General features: G+C 40.1%; 1 protein-coding gene across 1 annotated transcript in view; it reads left to right on the top strand.

Moving 5' to 3' along the window:
- The window catches only part of TPO (thyroid peroxidase), a 63,107-nt gene that overhangs the window by 31,158 nt on the left and 12,323 nt on the right, over positions 1-19,626 (top strand). The window contains exons 7-12 of the mRNA XM_065401039.1: positions 2,181-2,696; positions 10,291-10,549; positions 11,019-11,189; positions 13,787-14,024; positions 18,356-18,564; positions 19,064-19,234. Of these exons, the coding sequence (XP_065257111.1) occupies positions 2,181-2,696; positions 10,291-10,549; positions 11,019-11,189; positions 13,787-14,024; positions 18,356-18,564; positions 19,064-19,234 (1,564 nt within the window). The remainder of the gene's footprint in view (positions 1-2,180; positions 2,697-10,290; positions 10,550-11,018; positions 11,190-13,786; positions 14,025-18,355; positions 18,565-19,063; positions 19,235-19,626) is intronic.

Below are 19,626 nucleotides of genomic sequence, written 5' to 3'. Positions count from 1 at the left end.
GGCCAAACATACATTTCTTTCAATTATAGCCAAACTCTTCCAATCCTTTCCTGATAACTAGAAGCAAGAGGTAGTCAAATGCAGACAGCACTCTGTAGCTGTCAGTCTCAGAAGAAACTGTATTTGGAATAGAAACCTAGCCCTTTGCCCACCCTACCAGCTTCAGGGAAGCAGAGACCACCATAGCAGCAAGAGACTTAATAATGGGGACAAACTCTAGACTAGAAACCCAAGGGAAAATAAATAATTGATTTTAACAACTGAAGGAACAAACAGCAAAATAAACAAAATATATGTTTACTCACAAAATATAATAACCTACCATTGAAATTATCCTACTTAGCTAATGGGGAAAGAAGTGAGAGGATTTCTTAAGCAGGCAGGTTTTAATAGGCTTAGAAAATAAACAAGTATTGCTTTAACATGATGATAGCACTCCCTACAGTGATGAGCTTTCAGTAGTTAGAAAAGTCTATTTAACAAATGAGATAAAAATACCAGCACCATGTATAGCTGTTAAGCTCCATTCCACAGTTCCCGTTAGCCTTTTTTCACCCCTCTTAAATCAGATTTTATTTCCATAACCCCCAAAGAGACTTGTAGCTTCTATGATCTCCCTCCAGCCCCTCCATACCTCTTTGATCTTTTCACAGGATATTCCAGCTGTCTCAAATTTGTGCACATGTCAACACTGGTTTTGGAGCCTGCTGAACTAACTTGTTTAAATAACAAAAGTCTAAGCAAAACAATGTAGAAATTTGAAAGGTAATTATATCACCTTGTAGGATGTCTGCAATATTAATATGCCTATCCGTGCTTCTTTGCTGTTATAGTATTTGTTTGAAAATTTAACAGCAAACAAATAGGATGAAAAGAAAAAGCGGATTAGGTCAGGTGTCTCTTCAAAGCAGATGTGTTTTACTTTATCAAATGTCTGCAGATGGTTACCCTCTGGGGGATATTTCAGCAGCTTCAGTAAGTGGTACCTGTACTTCCTTACCAATGGTAAAAGATCAATGGGTAAGAAAGTATAGATTTTCCCAAAAGTTCATAATTGCATATTCTTTGAAACTCAAAATCATGTTTTTAACAGCAGTTTTCATTGGAGGTGTGTATTTTTAAACTCCGGGGCTTGACACATCCTTTTTATGGCTCACCATGTCTAATTACACTGTGCGTGATGATCTGTTAGAATCTGGAAATGATGGGATTTTCAAAAAAACTGCAGTTCATAAAAGCAACTCTGTATTAAACAGGGCAGATAGACTTCAGACATTCTGAAACATGATTGTTTTTATTTTAGTGATTAATTTTATTTTCTTAAACAGAATAGCTGACTCAGAGTTTCTTCTAAAATGTAAAGAAATCCTGTCCTCCTCTGCCTGTTGATTAAGAAGTTCAGGGGAGAGGCCTCCATGGTGCACACCTGCTAATCAATTCACAAAATGTCCAGTTAGGGCATAATCCCAAACTCATTGAAGTAAAGGGGATGTTGATGTCATTTGACATCACAGCTTCTCCATATATTTCATTGATTTCAATGGGCTTTGGATCAGGCCCTAACTGAGGCGAAGTCTCCCTGGTCCACGTGCACTGTACAAAGACGAGCTCTCTGAAGCAAGAGCTTTTGCACAGTCCTGCTCCGGACTATGGGCACCTTCACTACATCTGAGTGTAGGCAGCTAGGTTAGCTGCACGTGCGCAAGCAGCATGGCTTTCTGAAATGAGAAAACTCATGCAAAATCTGTTATAGCACACAACGTTCAATGACTCATAACTTGATCATGTCAAAAACAATTTTTACCAGAACTCACAGGCAATTCTCTTCAGTGAGACCTGTTTGATGATGAATTTCATGGGTTTAATTCAGTCTTAGAATTGTTCAGAAAACATAGCAGTAAATTGTTTTTTTAATGGAGAAAGTATATTTTTTTCACTCTGCCTGTTCTCAAAAATGGCTAGACCATTTTTGCTCAAACTTCAAAAACATATATACATAAATAAAGAACACAGAGACAACCCTAGAAAACTTTAGTCCAGAAAAAAGGTGTTTCAAAAAGATATGAACAACTGAAATGTAGGGTTTAGAATGGAAACCTTTATGGAACCCTTAGTGCAGTAGTCACTTCCAGTCCAGCTATGTTATTTTCACTGCAGAAAATGTCTATTTTATTACACAGGTATTTGCCAATGATACGCTATCGACAGGAAGAGAGTGCATGCCTTTTTATCGTTCATCTCCTGCATGTGGCACTGGTGATCATAGCATTCTCTTTGGAAATCTATCAACATTAAAGCCAAGAGAACAGATCAATGGTTTAACCTCTTTCCTTGATGCTTCCACTGTCTATGGCAGCACACCTGCTGTGGAAAACAAACTAAGGAATTTTACAAGCAAAGAAGGCCTCCTTAGAACAAATGTGCGATATTATGAGAATGATCGGGAATACCTGCCTTTTGTAGACCAGGTCCCATCTCCCTGTGCACAAGACCCTAACTCAGATGAAGCTGAAAGGATCGAATGCTTTATGGCTGGGGACAGCAGGTCTAGTGAAGTAATCTCATTGACAGCTATGCACACCTTGTGGCTGCGAGAACACAACCGCCTGGCTAAAGCACTGAAAAAACTGAACAGACATTGGAGCTCGGAAACAGTTTACCAAGAAGCTCGCAAAATTGTTGGTGCTCTACATCAGGTTGGCTGACTAGTTAATTGTCAATTTATTGCTATGGCTCTGCTACGATTTAATTAGGCACAAAACTGAAAATGTGTTTTCATGAGCTGAATAGCTTTTTGAGGGTCATGTTACCTTCCTTGCTGTCTCTATTTTCAACTTCAGATTTTTGGTGTCAGATTTTCATTCTTTTCTCAAACGTCTTGATATTTAGATTCCTTTGTTTGTTCAGATGCCACGCCTCTCTGCTGTCATTTTTTCTGGCATCTTTTTCTGCCCTTTCTAGCTGCATTTCCTCTTTCCTCAGACTTTTCCTTCTATTTATTCTACTGAGGTCTCTTCGCTCTTTCTGGCTCTCTCTTCTTTATAGTAATTTTGGGAAAGGAAGCAAGTAAAAAGTAAGTAAGTCTCCCACAGTGCACAAAAGTTTGTCTTTCTAATGCAAAATCTATAAACAAATATTCTCCTTCCATAAAAAGACCATAAGCTTCACACTACCAAACTAATGCATAAACCCCTAGGGCAGGGCATAGGCTTTGAGCCCTAAAACTTGGGAAGGAGAAATCAATATGGAAAATAACAAAGCAGACAGGAAAGTAGAGATACAGAGTTTCATATTAAATCAATGAGTAGAAGTCTTCATAATTAAACTGAAATTCTAACATCCACCAGGGTTTCACTTTCAAGCATAATAATCTTCTACATTAAGATACTCTTATGAGATATTTTGTTTTCATTTTACTTTCAAATATAATGTCTCTCCCAACCATTCCATTGTGATTTGAAAAATCTATCCTTAGATTACAGAGTGTATTTATTGATTCACAGACAAGTAGAGCAAATATTGCATCCAGGTATCCAAATCAAGTAAAAACTCTTTACATTACCAATACACTCTAGACTATGAATTTGGACATGAACATTATATTTAGGTCATAAAACTAACTTTTCTTTAGCAGTTTTCCAGTGAGGAGAATGGTTATTTCTCCTTGTTCACACTGATCCAGTCTCTATGTTATAATCCATAGCACTGGATCTGAAATATCAGGTTTGGAACACTTTGGAAACAACAGGCCTTTCACACAGTCTCTAATTGCTAGCAGCTGAAATATTTGTGACACCAGATTGTGGATTTTTCTGAAGAGTAATAGGGAGAAAAACAGACTTTAATGATCATGAAAAAATATTGCTTTCCTTCCACCTGAACTCTCTGTTTGCAGTATACATGGAATGAGTCCTTCAGGAAACCATGTGCATTTGATGTGAGACTACTGGTTGCACGAAGAAAGAATACACATAGAAAAATAACTCATTTTATTTGGAATCAGTATGTAATCTGTCTATTTTAGATAGTCAGGCCATTAGCCTCTCTTCCAGCTCTCCCAAGTCAATTCCTCTCTCTTAAGTGTATTTTTTGTTTTAAAATTGTTGTATTAACAAGCTCAGACTGGTTCTTGGTACTAGTTAGAAGAAAAGAGCAAATCAGAAATCCCAAAACTAGGCTTCTGTGCACGCTGATGTTAGTGGGTAGGAATATGAAACATCATGCCCTTAAACAAAATAGTTTGCACAAGGCATTATCCTTTATGACTCTGGGCTACTTATTATCTCTACCAGTATCACAAACTAATGAGATCAGCCTGTGGCATATGAGTAATATTTTTGAGCTGACCTATCCTATTTAAGGACATTCATTCAGTGGATGTAATTGTAGTAGCTTTATTAGAGTGTTATAATAACTAGAGCACAGGCAAAAGCTATGGTTGGAGTTGTCTAAAACTTCCATTCCAGGATTCTATATTCAGTTGCTCTAACTTTCTAAGATTTTCATCTTTTTGGCTGAATATGTCCAGGTCTAGTCTCTCCCTGAGGGTGCATATTTATGGAGAGCTTGAACAAAACCAGTTCATCCTTTTTTAAAAAGGAATACGATTTTTTTAAAGCACTATTTCCATTAGATTTTTTTTTCAATGTTGCTTTTTAAACAGCTCTACTGACAAGCAAACAGAAGTCGAAACTTGACATTAATACAGCCCTTGGAAGGGACTCATGCCTTTCAAGGTTCTGGGGGTTTGATTTGGTTTAGTTATGGAGATTTGGAAAGCATGTTTCACACAAGTGCAGTAATTTGTTTAAACCACGGCAATACTTTAACTCTTTCATAATATTCTAAATGATGAGGACTGGACTCGATGACCTCTCGAGGTCCCTTCCAGTCCTAGAATCTATGAATCTATGAATGCTAGTAGCAACCTTAACTCTGCTCTGATATATGATATTATTTTTAAACTAAGGATTTAACTTAATGAATTTAGGTCACACACAGGAATAAAAACATATTTTTACATTCCGGTTACTAGATAGCAACTCTAACGTGATTCCGGCTTTCTCTGCAGTTTAAAAATAAATAACTCCCTTCCTCATTCATATAGATGTAAAGCATTTCTTGAAGTCAGTGCCGAGGCTGTACTACAGGCCAAAAGAACCTTCCCCTCAACCTCCCAAAGCCTGCCCTAAATTGCTACGTGGGGTGGTAAACGCCAACAGCAGAACCCAGCAGTAAGCTTGGCAAATAACTATCTTCCTATTTTGCTGAAAAGATCATGCAATTTCTTGAAGGCTTCTCAAACAGCATGGGTCTGCTCCTCCTATACCAGCCAACAACAACCCACTTGTACTGAAGACTATACCCTAATGCATTCACACCAAGGCCTGAATTAAGGTTCCACAGGCAGCCTTAAATTTGACTTTTCCTTAATTGTGAGCCCTTCATTTTGCAACCTTAATACTTTTTTAATGCATGGGCTGGAGAGTACCAGCATGGGTCTCAAGGAGGCCAAAGAGGAGGAGGTTACAGTAATCAGCACAGGTGCTCACCAAGCCATGAACTCGCATATAAGCAGTCGGACAGAAAGGAAGGGTTGAGTTTGTTAAAATGGTTGGAGAAAGAACTGGCAAGATCTGGGGACAAGTGGTAAGAGTATGTGTGAAAAATGTAAATCAATTCCTTCTAAAGAGCTTGAGCTCTGTGCCTTTATAGTCATGTCCAGAAAGCATGCTGATTTTGATACAGGACTGAATGTCTAGAGATCTGGAATTTATTTATTCTAGGTTCTGCTGGAGACAGATTGTATGTGATTTTGGGCAAATCATTTAATCTGTGCCTCAATTTTTGCCACTTTAAAATGGGAATGATAATACTTCCCTATCTCACAGATATGTTCGGAGGATACATTCATTAATGGGTCACCCTTTACATTAAGGTTCCATTTATAAATTGTTTGTAAAGGGTTAGCAAATATTTAGTAGATGTTATAAGTATGTAATAGACATGTGCTATAGAACTTGAGAGTATTATACATTATAGCTGTTGTTACTATGATTGGTTATTTTCTATTACTTCCTAAAGAGACCTTTCACAAATTCAGCAGATTCTACTTACTTGCCTCACAGCCATTTCTGTAATTGTAAGGAATTTATGCAGCCTGAGCAGTGCTTGTAATTTATCCTGTTTGTAAGGAACTCATGAAGCCTATGCAGGGCTTGCAATTAAATTAATATACCTTACTACCTATCGGTCTTTGGCCACCAGAGGCTACCCATGCCAACTATAGTTTATAAGAAGTTAGTGAGTACCAGTCTTTGCTCAGTGCAGTGGCTGTCTGTTTCCTTACCCACTAGGGGCTGCATTGTGTTCTCAGAATAAAGCCTAGTGCCACTGCTGCGTCACCTGGATCTGAATCTGTTCTGAGCGTTATCTCGTTCTGTGACAATAATAGGCACTATTCTTGGTAGGTAAGTAATTTCTGTTTCAGCCTTATTTTTGTCCTTCTTTTGAATAGTCCAATTCAGTTCACATCTGCTTTGTAAGGTGATGGTTGTTTATTCTTCCCTAGGTGGACTGAATGTCTCTAAGGCGCAGTAACAGTCCATTTCTTCCTGCAATAGAAATCTGAATGGGAGTGCTCTTTTTGTGTTTGCACTCAGAATACTGCCTAAAGCCTTGTTGCAAGCCAGACACTAAGGGCAATGTACTGAATCTGAGAAGCAAGAAAAATGAAAGTGCACCTGCAGTTAAAAATATACTGTTTAAACAGAAATTTATATAAAATTCTTTATGAGCTCACAAATTGAAGATGTATATCCCGTTTCCCATGTAGAGACCAACTTAAAGCTCCAGGAAAGAATCTACATTTTAAACAGAATGACAGATTATTTTATTTTTTAGTGTTAGCAGCAAGACTTTGTATTGCACATTCTTGGGGAAACGTGACTTCTCCTGGGGAATTGTGATATAGTAAAATATGGACTATCCTTGCAATGGAAAACCTTTCACACCAAGTATGTACACAAGGGAAGCACCAAAAAAAGAATAGGTATTTAGAAATTTGGTCGCCTTTTTTAGCACACTCCAAGGCAGAGGCCAGCATCTTTAGCTAGGTTTTCTGAATATTAACCTGCTCCTGAATAGTAATGGAAGATGTAGTATGTTAATGTTAATACTCAGTCTGTATTTAGACAAAACCATAAATTAAACCCTCTGAGCCACAGGTGCCATTTTTCTGGGTGGGTGCTCCACCCTTTCTCCACCCGAGGCCCCACCCCCACTTTGCTCCTCCCCCCAGTGACCCGCCCTCACTCCACCTCTTCCTGCCCCTGCTCCATCCCTTCCCCAGTGCCTTCTGCCCACGCCAAACAGCTGATCAGTGGGGGCTGCCGAACAGCTGATCAGCAGGGCCCACTGAACAGCTGATCAGCAGGGGGCTGGTGGGTGCTGAGCACTCACTATTTTTTTCCATGGGTGCTCCAGCTCTGGAGCTCCAGCTCTGGAGCACCTACAGAGTCAGCACCTATGCTCTGAGCAGTCATGTATTGGAAGGCCACTAGCAACTCTTGGAAGCCTCTTGTTAGAAATCTGTCCCGTGAATTAAATTAGCTTATGAATTGCCATGCTGGCTCACACTAATGGTCCATTTAATCCAATATTTTGTTTCCGATGGGACCAGTAGCAGATACTATTGAGGCTGCTCTGCAAGTATATGCACCCATGATTCATGTACCTGCTCACCAGATGTGATATACAGTTATGTAGGGAGCCCGATGTGAAAATTTTGTTCTGTCACTTATGTAGAAGAGGCTGAATATATAAGGAATACGGTATTAAAAACACTATGATGATTACTGCATGGCAAATACGAAAAGAAACACGTCTTTAAAATCACTCACTCTGATTAAGTGGCACACTTTCCTTCTGTGTCACATATACCGCTTTGCATATCAAATGCACAGAAAAATCATTTTGAATCTCTGCAGAGTGCTTAGACTTGTTTTTTAAACTTCAGCAAGAGTGTAAGTCTTTAAATACATTTTATTGTTTCTCAACACCTCTTGAGACAAGTCCAAGTTAATTAGATTGTGAGCCTGCTCCAAGGGTTATGTATTAGAGATTCTGATATGCAGTTCTTGTACTTTTATGTCAGCTTCCAGAATTTTTTTCTCCAGTATCCTCCTCAGTTTCCCCTTTGATTTTCTATAAAACACTTTTGCCTGGCACAGCACCACTACCCGTCAAACCCAAACCCTACCAAACCCCTGAATCTTCCAGCACAGGACTCCTTTACATTGTTCGCCTTATAATTGTAATGACCTTATGCAAAATTGGAGCCCCCGTCTTCAGCAGTGCATGGAGAACCTGAATGTGAACTGTCCTCCTCCTTCAGGCCCACTGGTGGAGGTGGAGGGCTTGTCTTCACTACCCGCCCGGATCGGCGGGTAGAAATCAATCTCTCGGGGATCGATTTATCGCGTCTCGTCAGGACGTGATAATCGATCCCCGAATCGACGCGCATACTCCACCAGTCCAGGTAGGAGTAAGCGCCGTCGACGGGGGAGCCGCGGCGGTCGATTTGCCGCCGTCCTCACAGCAGGGTAAGTTGGATCAGATACATCGAATTCAGCTACGCTATCCCCGTAGCTGAATTTGCATATCTGAAATCGATCCCCCCCGTAGTGTAGACATAGCCGGAGATCTGGCCTTTTGTTGCCTCCTGATTGGACCTACCATTGGAATAGGAGAGCAAAGGCAGTCCTTGAATTGTTATGTCTATATGGTAGAGATTCCCAATGTGCTTGTGCCTGGAGTTGACTTTGTCACATTTACATCATTGTTCTGTTCTACTTTGGCCAGTTTGGGTTGCTTGATAATGAAACAAAGTACTCACTTTCCTTTCTCCCTGCTTCACTCTGGTCCTGGAGATGTGAGTATCTCCAACCTCTGCTTGCCTCAGAAGGGAGGGTCCAAACTTGACAAGTCCATACTCCAGCCCTTTATATGATAGCACAATATGCTACTACTGGGCCACAAAGCTGACTTGAAACCTAAAGTTACAACTGGAGCTAACAATACCTGTGTGTGTGATAAGTGTTGGCAAGTGTAAAATTTTTAAATGACAACCACACTACTAATTTCCCTCAATTAAAAAAAAATTATTTGACAGACAGTATGCAAGGAAAATCTAATCTAATCAAGCAGCTGTGCAGTCTTGAGAGAGCTTCTTTCTTATATGAATATAACTAATTTAGAAACGTGCATAAGTGGAAGCTGAAAAAGAATGAGCAACAGCTGCCCATACTGCTCTGTGTAGAGTGACTGTTGGCAAATATGCAGTGTCATATCTTGTAGACTTCATTGGAGCTTGCTTTTCTGTGTGACATACCCAAGATAATGAAACCCAATATCTGATGAGACTATGTTATCCCTGCTTGATTTTCAATATGCATTATATCAAGCTTCTAATGTATTTGGTCAATTTACTGCATATTCTATCAAACTTAAAATATATTTTGAGTTCACTACACTTCATATTCATCCCATTATGCTTTAATAAATTCAAATGTAATCTTTAATCTGTAATGCAGTTTCATTTTATTCAGTGCAATATACCATTTTTTTCAGGGGGGGGAGGGGGACAAGTATTACTAATAAGCTTTTTTATATGCTTCAGTAATTCTATTACATTATAAAAGCACTTGAGAGGAGATGTTTATCAACATTTCCATTATACAATCTGATTTGTGGGGGTCTTTAAGTTGGCTGCAATTTTGTATCAAATATCTATCAAAGGATTCTGGGAGTAACCATTTAAACATGTGACTGAAAACAAAATCTGTTCATGGTTTATGCTGGTTTAGTTTAAAGGCTCAGTAGTTTATGCTGTCCCAATCCAGTTTTTAGGATTTAAATCAATGCTGGGGATCAGGGAGTTCTGAAGCTCATTGAAGTCAAAGGGAGCTATTATAGAGAGCATCGGTAATCTGTCCATGCCAGGCTTTGATCTAGTTGTTGCACCAATGGATTTGGGAGCCTGGATTGCTGGGTCCTATTCCTAGCCCTGCCACTGACTCTCTGTATGACCTTGGGCAAGTGATTTAACTTCTTTTTCCCCATCTGCAAAATGAAGACAATACTACTTACCTACCTCACAGGGTTGTTGAAAGTGTTAATTAATTAATGCTTGTAAAGTACTTAGAGATCACTGGATGGAAATGACCTATACTAGTGGGAAGCAATACTATACTATGTAAATATTAACTGAGATTTTTTTCTTTCTTTTAGATTATTACTCTAAGAGACTATATTCCAAAAATCATTGGCCCAGAGGCTTTTAATCAGTATCTTGGTCTGTATAAAGGCTATGATCACAGAATAAATCCCACGGCTTCAAATGTATTTTCTACCGCTGCTTTTCGATTTGGTCATGCAACAATACACCCAATAATAAAAAGACTTAATGCTCAGTATCAAGATGACCCAGACCTCCCAAATCTTCATATGCATGAAGTTTTTTTTAGTCCCTGGAGGCTCATTAAAGAAGGTATGTTTTTATGTGGACTACATCTTTTCACATTATTGCAGCATTTTCCAAACCTCTTCCTAATTGCATTTCAAAATCTTATAAAATCAAGAATATTCATTTAATTGCATCATTGGTTCAGGTTGTTGAACAGTGCCCAAAGAATTAATGTCAACCGGGACAATTTATTTTTGTTAACTAGTCTTTTGAAACACACAAACAACGTTCATTAGAAACATCTCATTCATCTCATATAATCAGTCTGTTAGCAGTGTTTCTGCTGTCTTAAGAAACAGACAGTGCCTCTTAACTGCATTATTATTTTCTTTTCAAAATGGAGCATATCATTATTTTGTTTGAATTTAAAGACATTTAAGGTGAATAATTTTAAAAATGTAGAGAGAAAAGTGCATGCAGAAATATTAAGAAAATTTATAATTATTTTGTTTTCACGTGTACTTTGACACTGCATTGGTTTTATGTTTTAAAGGAGGTTTGGACCCTTTACTAAGAGGTATTCTAGCAAAGTCAGCAAAACTACTGATGCAGGATCAAATCATGAATGAAGAATTAACAGAAAGGCTCGTTGTATTGTCAAATAATGGGTCATTGGACTTAGCATCATTAAATTTACAGCGTGGACGTGATCATGGACTCCCAGGTCTATTACTTTTTTCTAGATTTTCTATGCTAATGATTTAGACATCACTACCTGTATTTGTAGCATACTGGAAATTTACCAACATGGTTATTAAGTGAAAACTATGTCTAGTCAAACAGAGACGTTACAGCAGTCTCTTTTAGGAATACACAACAAGAGTAAAAAGTAGCTATAATGAAGACAAAATATTCAGTAGCAATAGACGTGAAAACAACCTCCTTAGTTTGAAAGGGACAAACCATAATGCAGGGGGTTACTGTATGTATCTGGAGTGGCTTTTTAGTAACTATGACTTTTATTAGAATTGGTCAACATTTTTCAAATCTCAAAATTTTAAATTTTATTTTAAAAAAATCACAACAATTGTTACAATTTTCCCCTATGCTTTTCAATGAGCTCTACCTATTAGGTTTTTTCTAAAAAATGAAAGACAACCATAAACCTTCAGTTTAAATTATTTTTATTTGAGCTTAAGGAGAACAATATGGAGAAAGAAAAGTCGTCTTTATGGGTTGCACAATGTAATTCCCACTTCAGGTAGACATACAAGCACTAGCTTTATTGTGCTAGTGCACTAAAAATAGCAGTGTGGCCACGGCAGCATGGGCAGCAACCTGAGCTAGCCACTTGAGTACTGTCCCATCCGATAGCCGATGGATGTACTTGGGTTGCTAGCATAAGCTGCTGCCAGGGCTGGCTCTAGGCACCAGCAAAACAAGCTGGTGCTTGGGGCGGCACATTTTTAGGGGCGGCATGGCCGGCGCCAGAATGCCGCCCCTAAAAATGTGCCCCGGCCGCCCTAGCTCACTGCCGCTGCCGCTCGCGCGCCGCTACTCGCCCTCCCTCCCAGGCTTGAGAGCCTGGGAGGGAGGGTGAGAAGCGGCGCCCGAGCCGCGGCCACTCGGAGTCTGCCCCTCCCTCCCAGGCTCTCAAACCTGGGAGGGAGGGGGAGATCCCAAGCGGCCGCGGCGCGCAAAACAGTCGTTTCGCGCGCCGCTGCTCTCCCTCCCTCCCAGGCTTGAAAGCCTGGGGGGAGGAGGCAGGGCTGGGGATTTGAGGGGCGGAGTTGAGGTGGGGCCGGGGGTGGGGGTAATTAAAAAACGGGGCGGGGGGGCGGCCAAAATTGTTTTTGCTTTGGGCGGCAAAAATCCTAGAGCCGGCCCTGACTGCTGCCCATGCTGCCACAGCCGAATTGCTATTTTTACCATCCAAGATCAAAGCTAGAGCACCTATGTATAGGCGAGCTGGGCATTACATCACTAAGGACAGTGCAGATGTACCCAAAAGGAAATGCATAGTGTGTGTATGTGTCTCTTCTGTCTCTGCAGACAGGCATAGCTCAGAAATGAAGAAGTGCAGTGCACAGAAAACGAAGGCATTGAAGTGTCTAATGCTCAGTGGCTGAAGCAGACATGGGGCAGTCCAGAGCCATGATCAAGTAGTGTGTGGGTGGTCTAGTAGCCAGGAGGGCAATCAGTATTAGAACTACTCCCAAGCAATGGTCGGCATTCTTTCAGGGGGTCGGTAGCTGGGGGATCCAAACCAAGGGGCGAGGTGGCAAGGCAGGGCAATGCAGCAAGGCAGTTTAGGCAACAACCAGCAGGCAATGGCCTGATGCTCAGACAGTTTCCTCTTCCTGTTGGGATCTTTATATAGTCCAGGTATCCCATGGGAATGCTGTCTATCCTGCCAGTCGGGTGTGGCTGCTGGAGCTTAGACACTTAGCAAAGGCTGCTGGTCAGGGGTGGTGATTCATCATTACCACAGTAGTGTGGAGGCGACAGATGCCATCTAAGGACCTCAATGGGCCTCGTTTTGGTACCAGTTTCCTGACATCATCACAGTAACATATGCTACCAATGCCCTTCCTGAGAAGTATCATTAGATGCCATTGATTCACCAAAATGGTTTTAATAGTTTAGTTTTTCCAGACAGAGAAAGAGAAAATGTCATTTTTATATTATGAAGCAATTCTCATCCTCTCTCATTTTCCCTTTTTCTGGTATCAGCCTGACACACTATAACCTCTACTGCTTACACTGACCTGACCCTGTGTGTGTCTGAAATTTGTTCTTCATTCACTCATTTCATTAATTCTAAGAGGCAACTTTGCAGCTTCAGGCAGTGTAGTAAGACTTTCACAGAGCAGTTATTTTGAGGCCTATGTTTCTTTCTCTTTCTCCCTTTCATTAATTAAAAATTAGATTCAAGGTACAAACGAATGGGCGAAGACTTTTCATTCTAAGATGCACTAGCCACAAACTTTTGAATTTTCCTTTTGCTCTATTATCAAGTCTTCAGAATTTTTAGAAATGGAAATGTTATTTTATGCCTAGTTTTACCTTCATTAACATAATGTAGCTTCAATATATCTAAAAGGCCAGATCTTGCTACCCTTACTGACACTGAGTAGTACCTCACTCTGTGAATAGACCCATTGATTTCAACCAATTCTACTAGGTCTATTTTCAGAGGGAGATGCTAGTTGGTGTGAGTAAGGGTATCAGAATCTGGCTCCTATAAATGAGTTAGTTTTGGGTGCTATGTTAAACTGTCAGATTTCAAGGCTAATCTCTCTATAAACTTAATATCATTAGGTTACAATGACTGGCGAGAATTCTGCGGTTTACCAAGACTGGAAACTCAAACTGACCTGAACACGGTAATAGCTAATAGGAAGGTAGCTGAAAAAATCATGGAATTGTACAGCAATCCAAACAATATTGATATTTGGCTTGGTGGTCTAGCAGAAAACTTCCTCCCAGGTGCTAGAACTGGCCCACTGTTTGCATGTATAATTGGAAAGCAAATGAAAGCCCTGAGGGAAGGTGACCGGTAAGTTTATTTATATTGTTTATTTGTACAGAGCACCTCAAAGGGTGCTGGGCACTTCACAGATATGAGAAGACAGGTCCCTGGCCCTTATAAAAACATTATGACAAAGGAGGGAGAAAAGAGGAAAACATACATGCATTTTATCCCCACTCCCACCGCCACTTTTTATTGTTCCTTAATCCCTTGTTTACCAATTTCTCTTTTTTTTTTCCGGAACCTTCTCTATTCTTCCTTTTGTTTGTATGTGGGCATGATTCCTACCAGCAAGGAGACCACTCCTATGGCACATTGTAAATGAACAGCAATCCCATGCTGCTATTCAGCAGGCTGATTCCTCCTGCACAGCCCCTGTATGAGACTTAAGTGGTGCAAAAAATCTTGTGCAAGTGTACAGAGTTTTACCTGTATAAGAACTGCAGGCTCAGGCTCTGAATGAACACAAGATTCAGTCATAGTAACATAAAAAGTCAAAAATTTTTATGAATTTTAGAATCAACTGGATTTTTTTTATAAACAGATGCAACTTGTAGACATGAGGAATGTGAAAAAGGGTCCACATGATCAAATACGGCTGGATTCACTCCTGCCAGCCCTTAAGGAACTAATCCTGATTCACCTGAGGAGACCCATTTTATATTACTTATTACATCTTTAGGGCCAGAGTCTCATATAGATTGATTCTCTTTTCACACCCACATTAAAGCCCCTTTATAGTGCCAGAGTGATGTGACATCTCTGTGAAGTACATAAAAATCTAGCCCATAGGGTTTAAATGTGGACTTTTAAAAATTTTAATAAACTCAAAGAATGTAACACAAAGAATGAAACATTGTTAAATGCTGTGCCATTTTTATGATCATGACAAACAGTTCACACAGACTTGTTTAAACACCATTTCAAGTCTTCTGAATCGTTTACAATTTTACTAGTATTAAATAACTGTATGAGAATGTTAGATATAATGGTTTTTATTGTCCCTTATTTTGAGTATATGAAACATATCTGAGTTTAAATAACAACATATATGCTTAATTCTGCCTTCTTTCTGACCTTTCCCCCCTTAAGTTGGCTTCTTTAACAATTTAACCTCTTAAAATAGCAATCAAATGCAGTGGTTGTTTGGCTGCTAATAATAAAAACACTCATTTCCTTCCATTAAGTTTGAAAAACCATTGGACTATAGCGACAGCGCATAGTTTTGAGCAGGTGGGACTTAGAGTGAATGTTGGTAAGACCGAGGCTATGATAACTGAGCAGGTGGGCTCACCATAAAGGAAATTATAGGCAGAGAGCTTAGAAGAGTGAAAGAATTTAAATGCCTAGGATCAGTGGTTGCTAACAAAGGTCCTCCTGAGCTTAGTCTGGAGAAGAGAAAAGTGAGAGGGGACATAACCATCTTCAAATAAGTAAAATGTTGTTATAAAGAGAAGGGTGATAAATTGTTCTCCATAACCACTGAGGGGAGGACAAGAAGTAACAGGCTTAAATTGCAGCAAGAGAGATTTCGGCTAGACATTAGGAAAAACTTCCTAACTGTAAGGAAGTTACCTAGGGAGATTTTGGAATCTCTGTCATTTATCTCCATCATTAGAGGTTTTTAAGAACTAGTTAGACAAACACATGTCAGGGATGGTCTAGATCAGTGGTTCTCAAAGCCGGTCCGCCGCTTGTTCAGGGAAAGCCCTTGGCGGGCCGGACCGGTTTGTTTACCGACTACGTCCGCAGGTTTGGCCGATCGCGGCTCCCACTGGGAGCCAATGGGAGCTGCGGGAAGTGGCGCGGGCCGAGGGATGTGCTGGCCACCCTTCCCGCAGCCCCCATTGGCTTGGAGCGGCGAACCACGGCCAGTGGGAGCCGCGATTGGCCGAACCTGCAGACGCGGCAGGTAAACAAACCGGCCCGACCCGCCAGGGGCTTTCCCTGAACAAGCGGCGGACAGGTTTTGAGAACCACTGGTCTAGATAACACTTAGTCCTGCTTCAGTGCAGGAGACTGTACTAGATGACCTATTGAGGTCCCTTCCAGTCCTATATTTCTATGATTTCTATACCTGACATTGTACCAGTGCTGCTTGATACAAATGGTGTGAGCTGACCCCAGTTCTCTGTGATAAAACGATGCCAATAAAGTTAAAAGGTTTAGTGTTTAAGGGTACATCTACACTGCAAAAAAAAAAAAAAAAGATTGTCAACAAGATTCAGAGCCAAGGTCAACTGACTCAGGCTCACAGGTCTCTGGCATGGGGGTTAAAAATAACAGTATGGACTTTGCTGCTTGGGCTGGAGCTTGGGCTCTGAAACCCAGCAAAGGGGGTGAGTCTTAGAGCCCAAGTGGCAACGTCTTCACTGTTACTTTTAGCCCTGTGGTACAGGCCGCAGTCAGCTGATCTGGGCTCTGAACTCGCTGCCATGAGGCCTTTTTTTTTTTAGTGTAGACATACCCTAAAACTGTAATTTGACCCATCCTAATGTATGGAACCAAGATTTGACCAGACATAGGAAAAGAAATCATTATGCTCTCCACCATGGAAATGAAGATGTTGAGATGGTCAAATGTTAGGACACGCTGTGATAGGAAATAAAAGGAGGTTGTGAGGGACCTAATGCTGGTTGCCCCAGTTGAAGACAAATATAGGGAAGCTAGGCTATGTTGGTATAGACACATCCAGTGGAGACCTGAAAGCAATATTGGTAGGGTGGCCCTTGCGATGATCATGGACAGCCAATAGAGAGGCCAAAGATTCATCCATGGATCAAGTATCAGCGGACCTTAGACTAATTGCGCAACAGCAAGATGTACAATCATGAGTTTTGGAAGAAGACTATACAATTTGTCGACCCTGAATAGGGAAGCATCAAGAAGGAGGAAGAAGAAGATTGTATAGGCAGGCTGTGATAACAAGTTGATTGATAAATACTGAAGAAACATGTAATGTTTTGTTTTGGTAGTCACCCCTCTAGGGGAGTGAAAGGAAAAATCTATTTTTTTTATTTTAGTGACTTTGGTTTAGTAATACAATGCTCAGGTAACCTGATGATTCATATATTAATTGAGATACCAGTTAACAAGGAGTTCAAGATATCAGTTCCCAGATATTGATTTAAGATGATAAATCAGAATTGAGCAAGATTTCTGACTGGTTGAACTCTATCCTGGTAGGATCGGAATCTCTCAGCTACATGACTAAAATTGAAATTATTCCCTTTTGAATTGGCCAAACCAAGTCCGCACTTTAACTCGAATAGAGTCATTTGGAAAAAATTGTTTCTGCTCCATCTGGAGTTACTCCTTTATCCCTTGCCTTTTCTTATTCAGATGCTTCATGCTGTGTTGGGATTCAGAAAGAGGCAAAAATTCTACAGCTGCTCTTTTGGCTGTCTGGTTGTAGACTATACTATGGCTTGTCATGTCTGAATTGATTGTTACCCTAAGATGAAAAGTTCCCTCTCAAGCTAATTTATATATATATTGGTGATGTGTCCTGTAACATATGTTTAACAAATTCTGTATTGTGGAGACATGTAAGTTACAAATGCATAGTCTGACTACTGGTGCATGTAACACTGAGCATGAGGTACAAGCAACATACCTTCAAATTTATCTTCTAAGATTTTACTTTTATATTTATTATGTTTAATTAATGAAAAGCAATAACTGATTACCAGATCTGCATATATGAATAGTGATCATCCTTGTGCTGAAAATATCTCCATTCTTTATGGCTTGGAGGATATCTGATTTCCTGGTGGGAGGAGGTTGATAGTGAAGAAGGGAAGAATGCAAGAACAGTATCAAATTGTTCTTCCCCACTCAACCTTCTGAACACACTCCCACCCATCCCCACCTCCAGTTCATTATTCTAATGGATAACTTCCTCTTCTGATGTCAGAGCCACCTCTTTTAGATTCCCCTCCTCACCCCTTTTACAAGATGATTTCATCCTCTTGATTTTGCTGATTTTAAGGGATGGTTCTTAAGGTGCCCCTGTCAGGGAAAAAGGGTTAGACCTTGGTCCTGCTAAGTGCTGAGCACTCCTGTAAGATACTAAGCACGCTCAACTCCCACTGACTTCCACAGGAGCTGGGGATGGTTAGCATGTTGCAGGAGAACTGAGCACTTTGCAGGATTGAGCCCATAGCCAATTTTACATTGAGCACATACATCTTCAACCAACGTAGTTGTTGTATTGCCGTTAGTACAGTGCATATTCCTTAACTGTGTTTTGATTAAATGCTTATTTTTTGTCTCGTAATAATAAGTGCACTCTGCAAACAGAAATAATTAACACCTGGAATGTAATCTTTTTAACAAGCACCTACCAATCTTTGCAGATTTTGGTGGGAAAACAGTCATGTTTTCACAGAAACTCAAAGGCATGAACTAAGAAAACATTCTTTGTCCCGTATAATCTGCGATAACACAGGCCTCTCAGAAGTGCCACCTGATGCCTTTCAACTTGGGAAGTTTCCTCAAGACTTTGAGTCATGTGACAATATACCAGGAATAAATTTAGAAGTGTGGCAGGAAAGCAATCAGCAAGGTAATCTGAGAATTATGTATCTTTATTAAATGGGTCGGAAGAATGGTCCAGTGGCTAGAGAGTTGCCCAGAACTTGGGAGACATGAGTTCAAGTGCCTGCTCTAACACAGATTTCCTGTGACATTAGGCAAATCATTTCATCTCACTATACCTCAGTTCCCCATTTGTAAAATAATACTTCCGTACTACACTGGATGTTTGAATATAAATACATTAGTGATTGTGAGGCACTACAGTAATAAGGGCCACATAAGTACCATAGATAGGTAATAATTGTACAGTACTCACCATTAAAAAGTCAACATTTAACAAGAGTTACCACATACTGATATCCTAAATACTGCACTTAGGCCCTTAAAAGCTCCTGTTTAACTTTAGGCATATGAGTAGTCCCACTGAAGTCAACATAGAGTAGACATGGAGAGTGATGTGCGAGAGATAAAAATAGTAAAGCTGAAATGTACCTTTAACTCATAATGTGTCCTTTTTATATTTCTAGAGGAAACATGTGGATTCCCAAAGGGAATAGCAAATGGAAACTTTGTATATTGCTCAGAATTTGGAAAATCCATGGTGATTTACTCATGTCAACATGGGTACCAACTCCAAGGAGAAGAACAATTAACCTGTACAAGCAGAGGATGGAATTTTCAACCACCAGTTTGTATAGGTATCTGTATTCACACATCTGACTTTTTAATGACCAAGACTAATACGATTCACCAAAAATAAAAATTTCTTATTATTTCCTGTTAAAAAATAAACTATTTCAAAACTCCTTTCTCTTTCCATGTTCTGGAAGCCATAGAAGCTGTTGTATATGGTGAAAAGATAGCTAACCTTCTGAGGTGGTACTGATGGGCCTCCACAGCTACTTCACACTTCCCTTCCCAGCTGCAGAATCTCAGACTCTTCCAGCCCTGATCCAGCAATTGGGCTTATGCAAGTGATACCAAGGGAAACTAACTAGTAAAACATGAACTATTAAACTAGCATGAAGCTATGTAGCTCCCAGTGGGAATCTCATAAGGGAAAAGAAGTGAGAGGTGTACATTTCCTCTT

This window comes from Emys orbicularis, chromosome 3, assembly GCF_028017835.1.
Source record: "Emys orbicularis isolate rEmyOrb1 chromosome 3, rEmyOrb1.hap1, whole genome shotgun sequence".
NCBI classification, from domain to species: Eukaryota; Metazoa; Chordata; order Testudines; family Emydidae; genus Emys; species Emys orbicularis.
The sequence above is the reverse complement of the archived record's forward strand: the minus strand, read 5'-3'. Positions and strand labels throughout refer to the sequence as shown.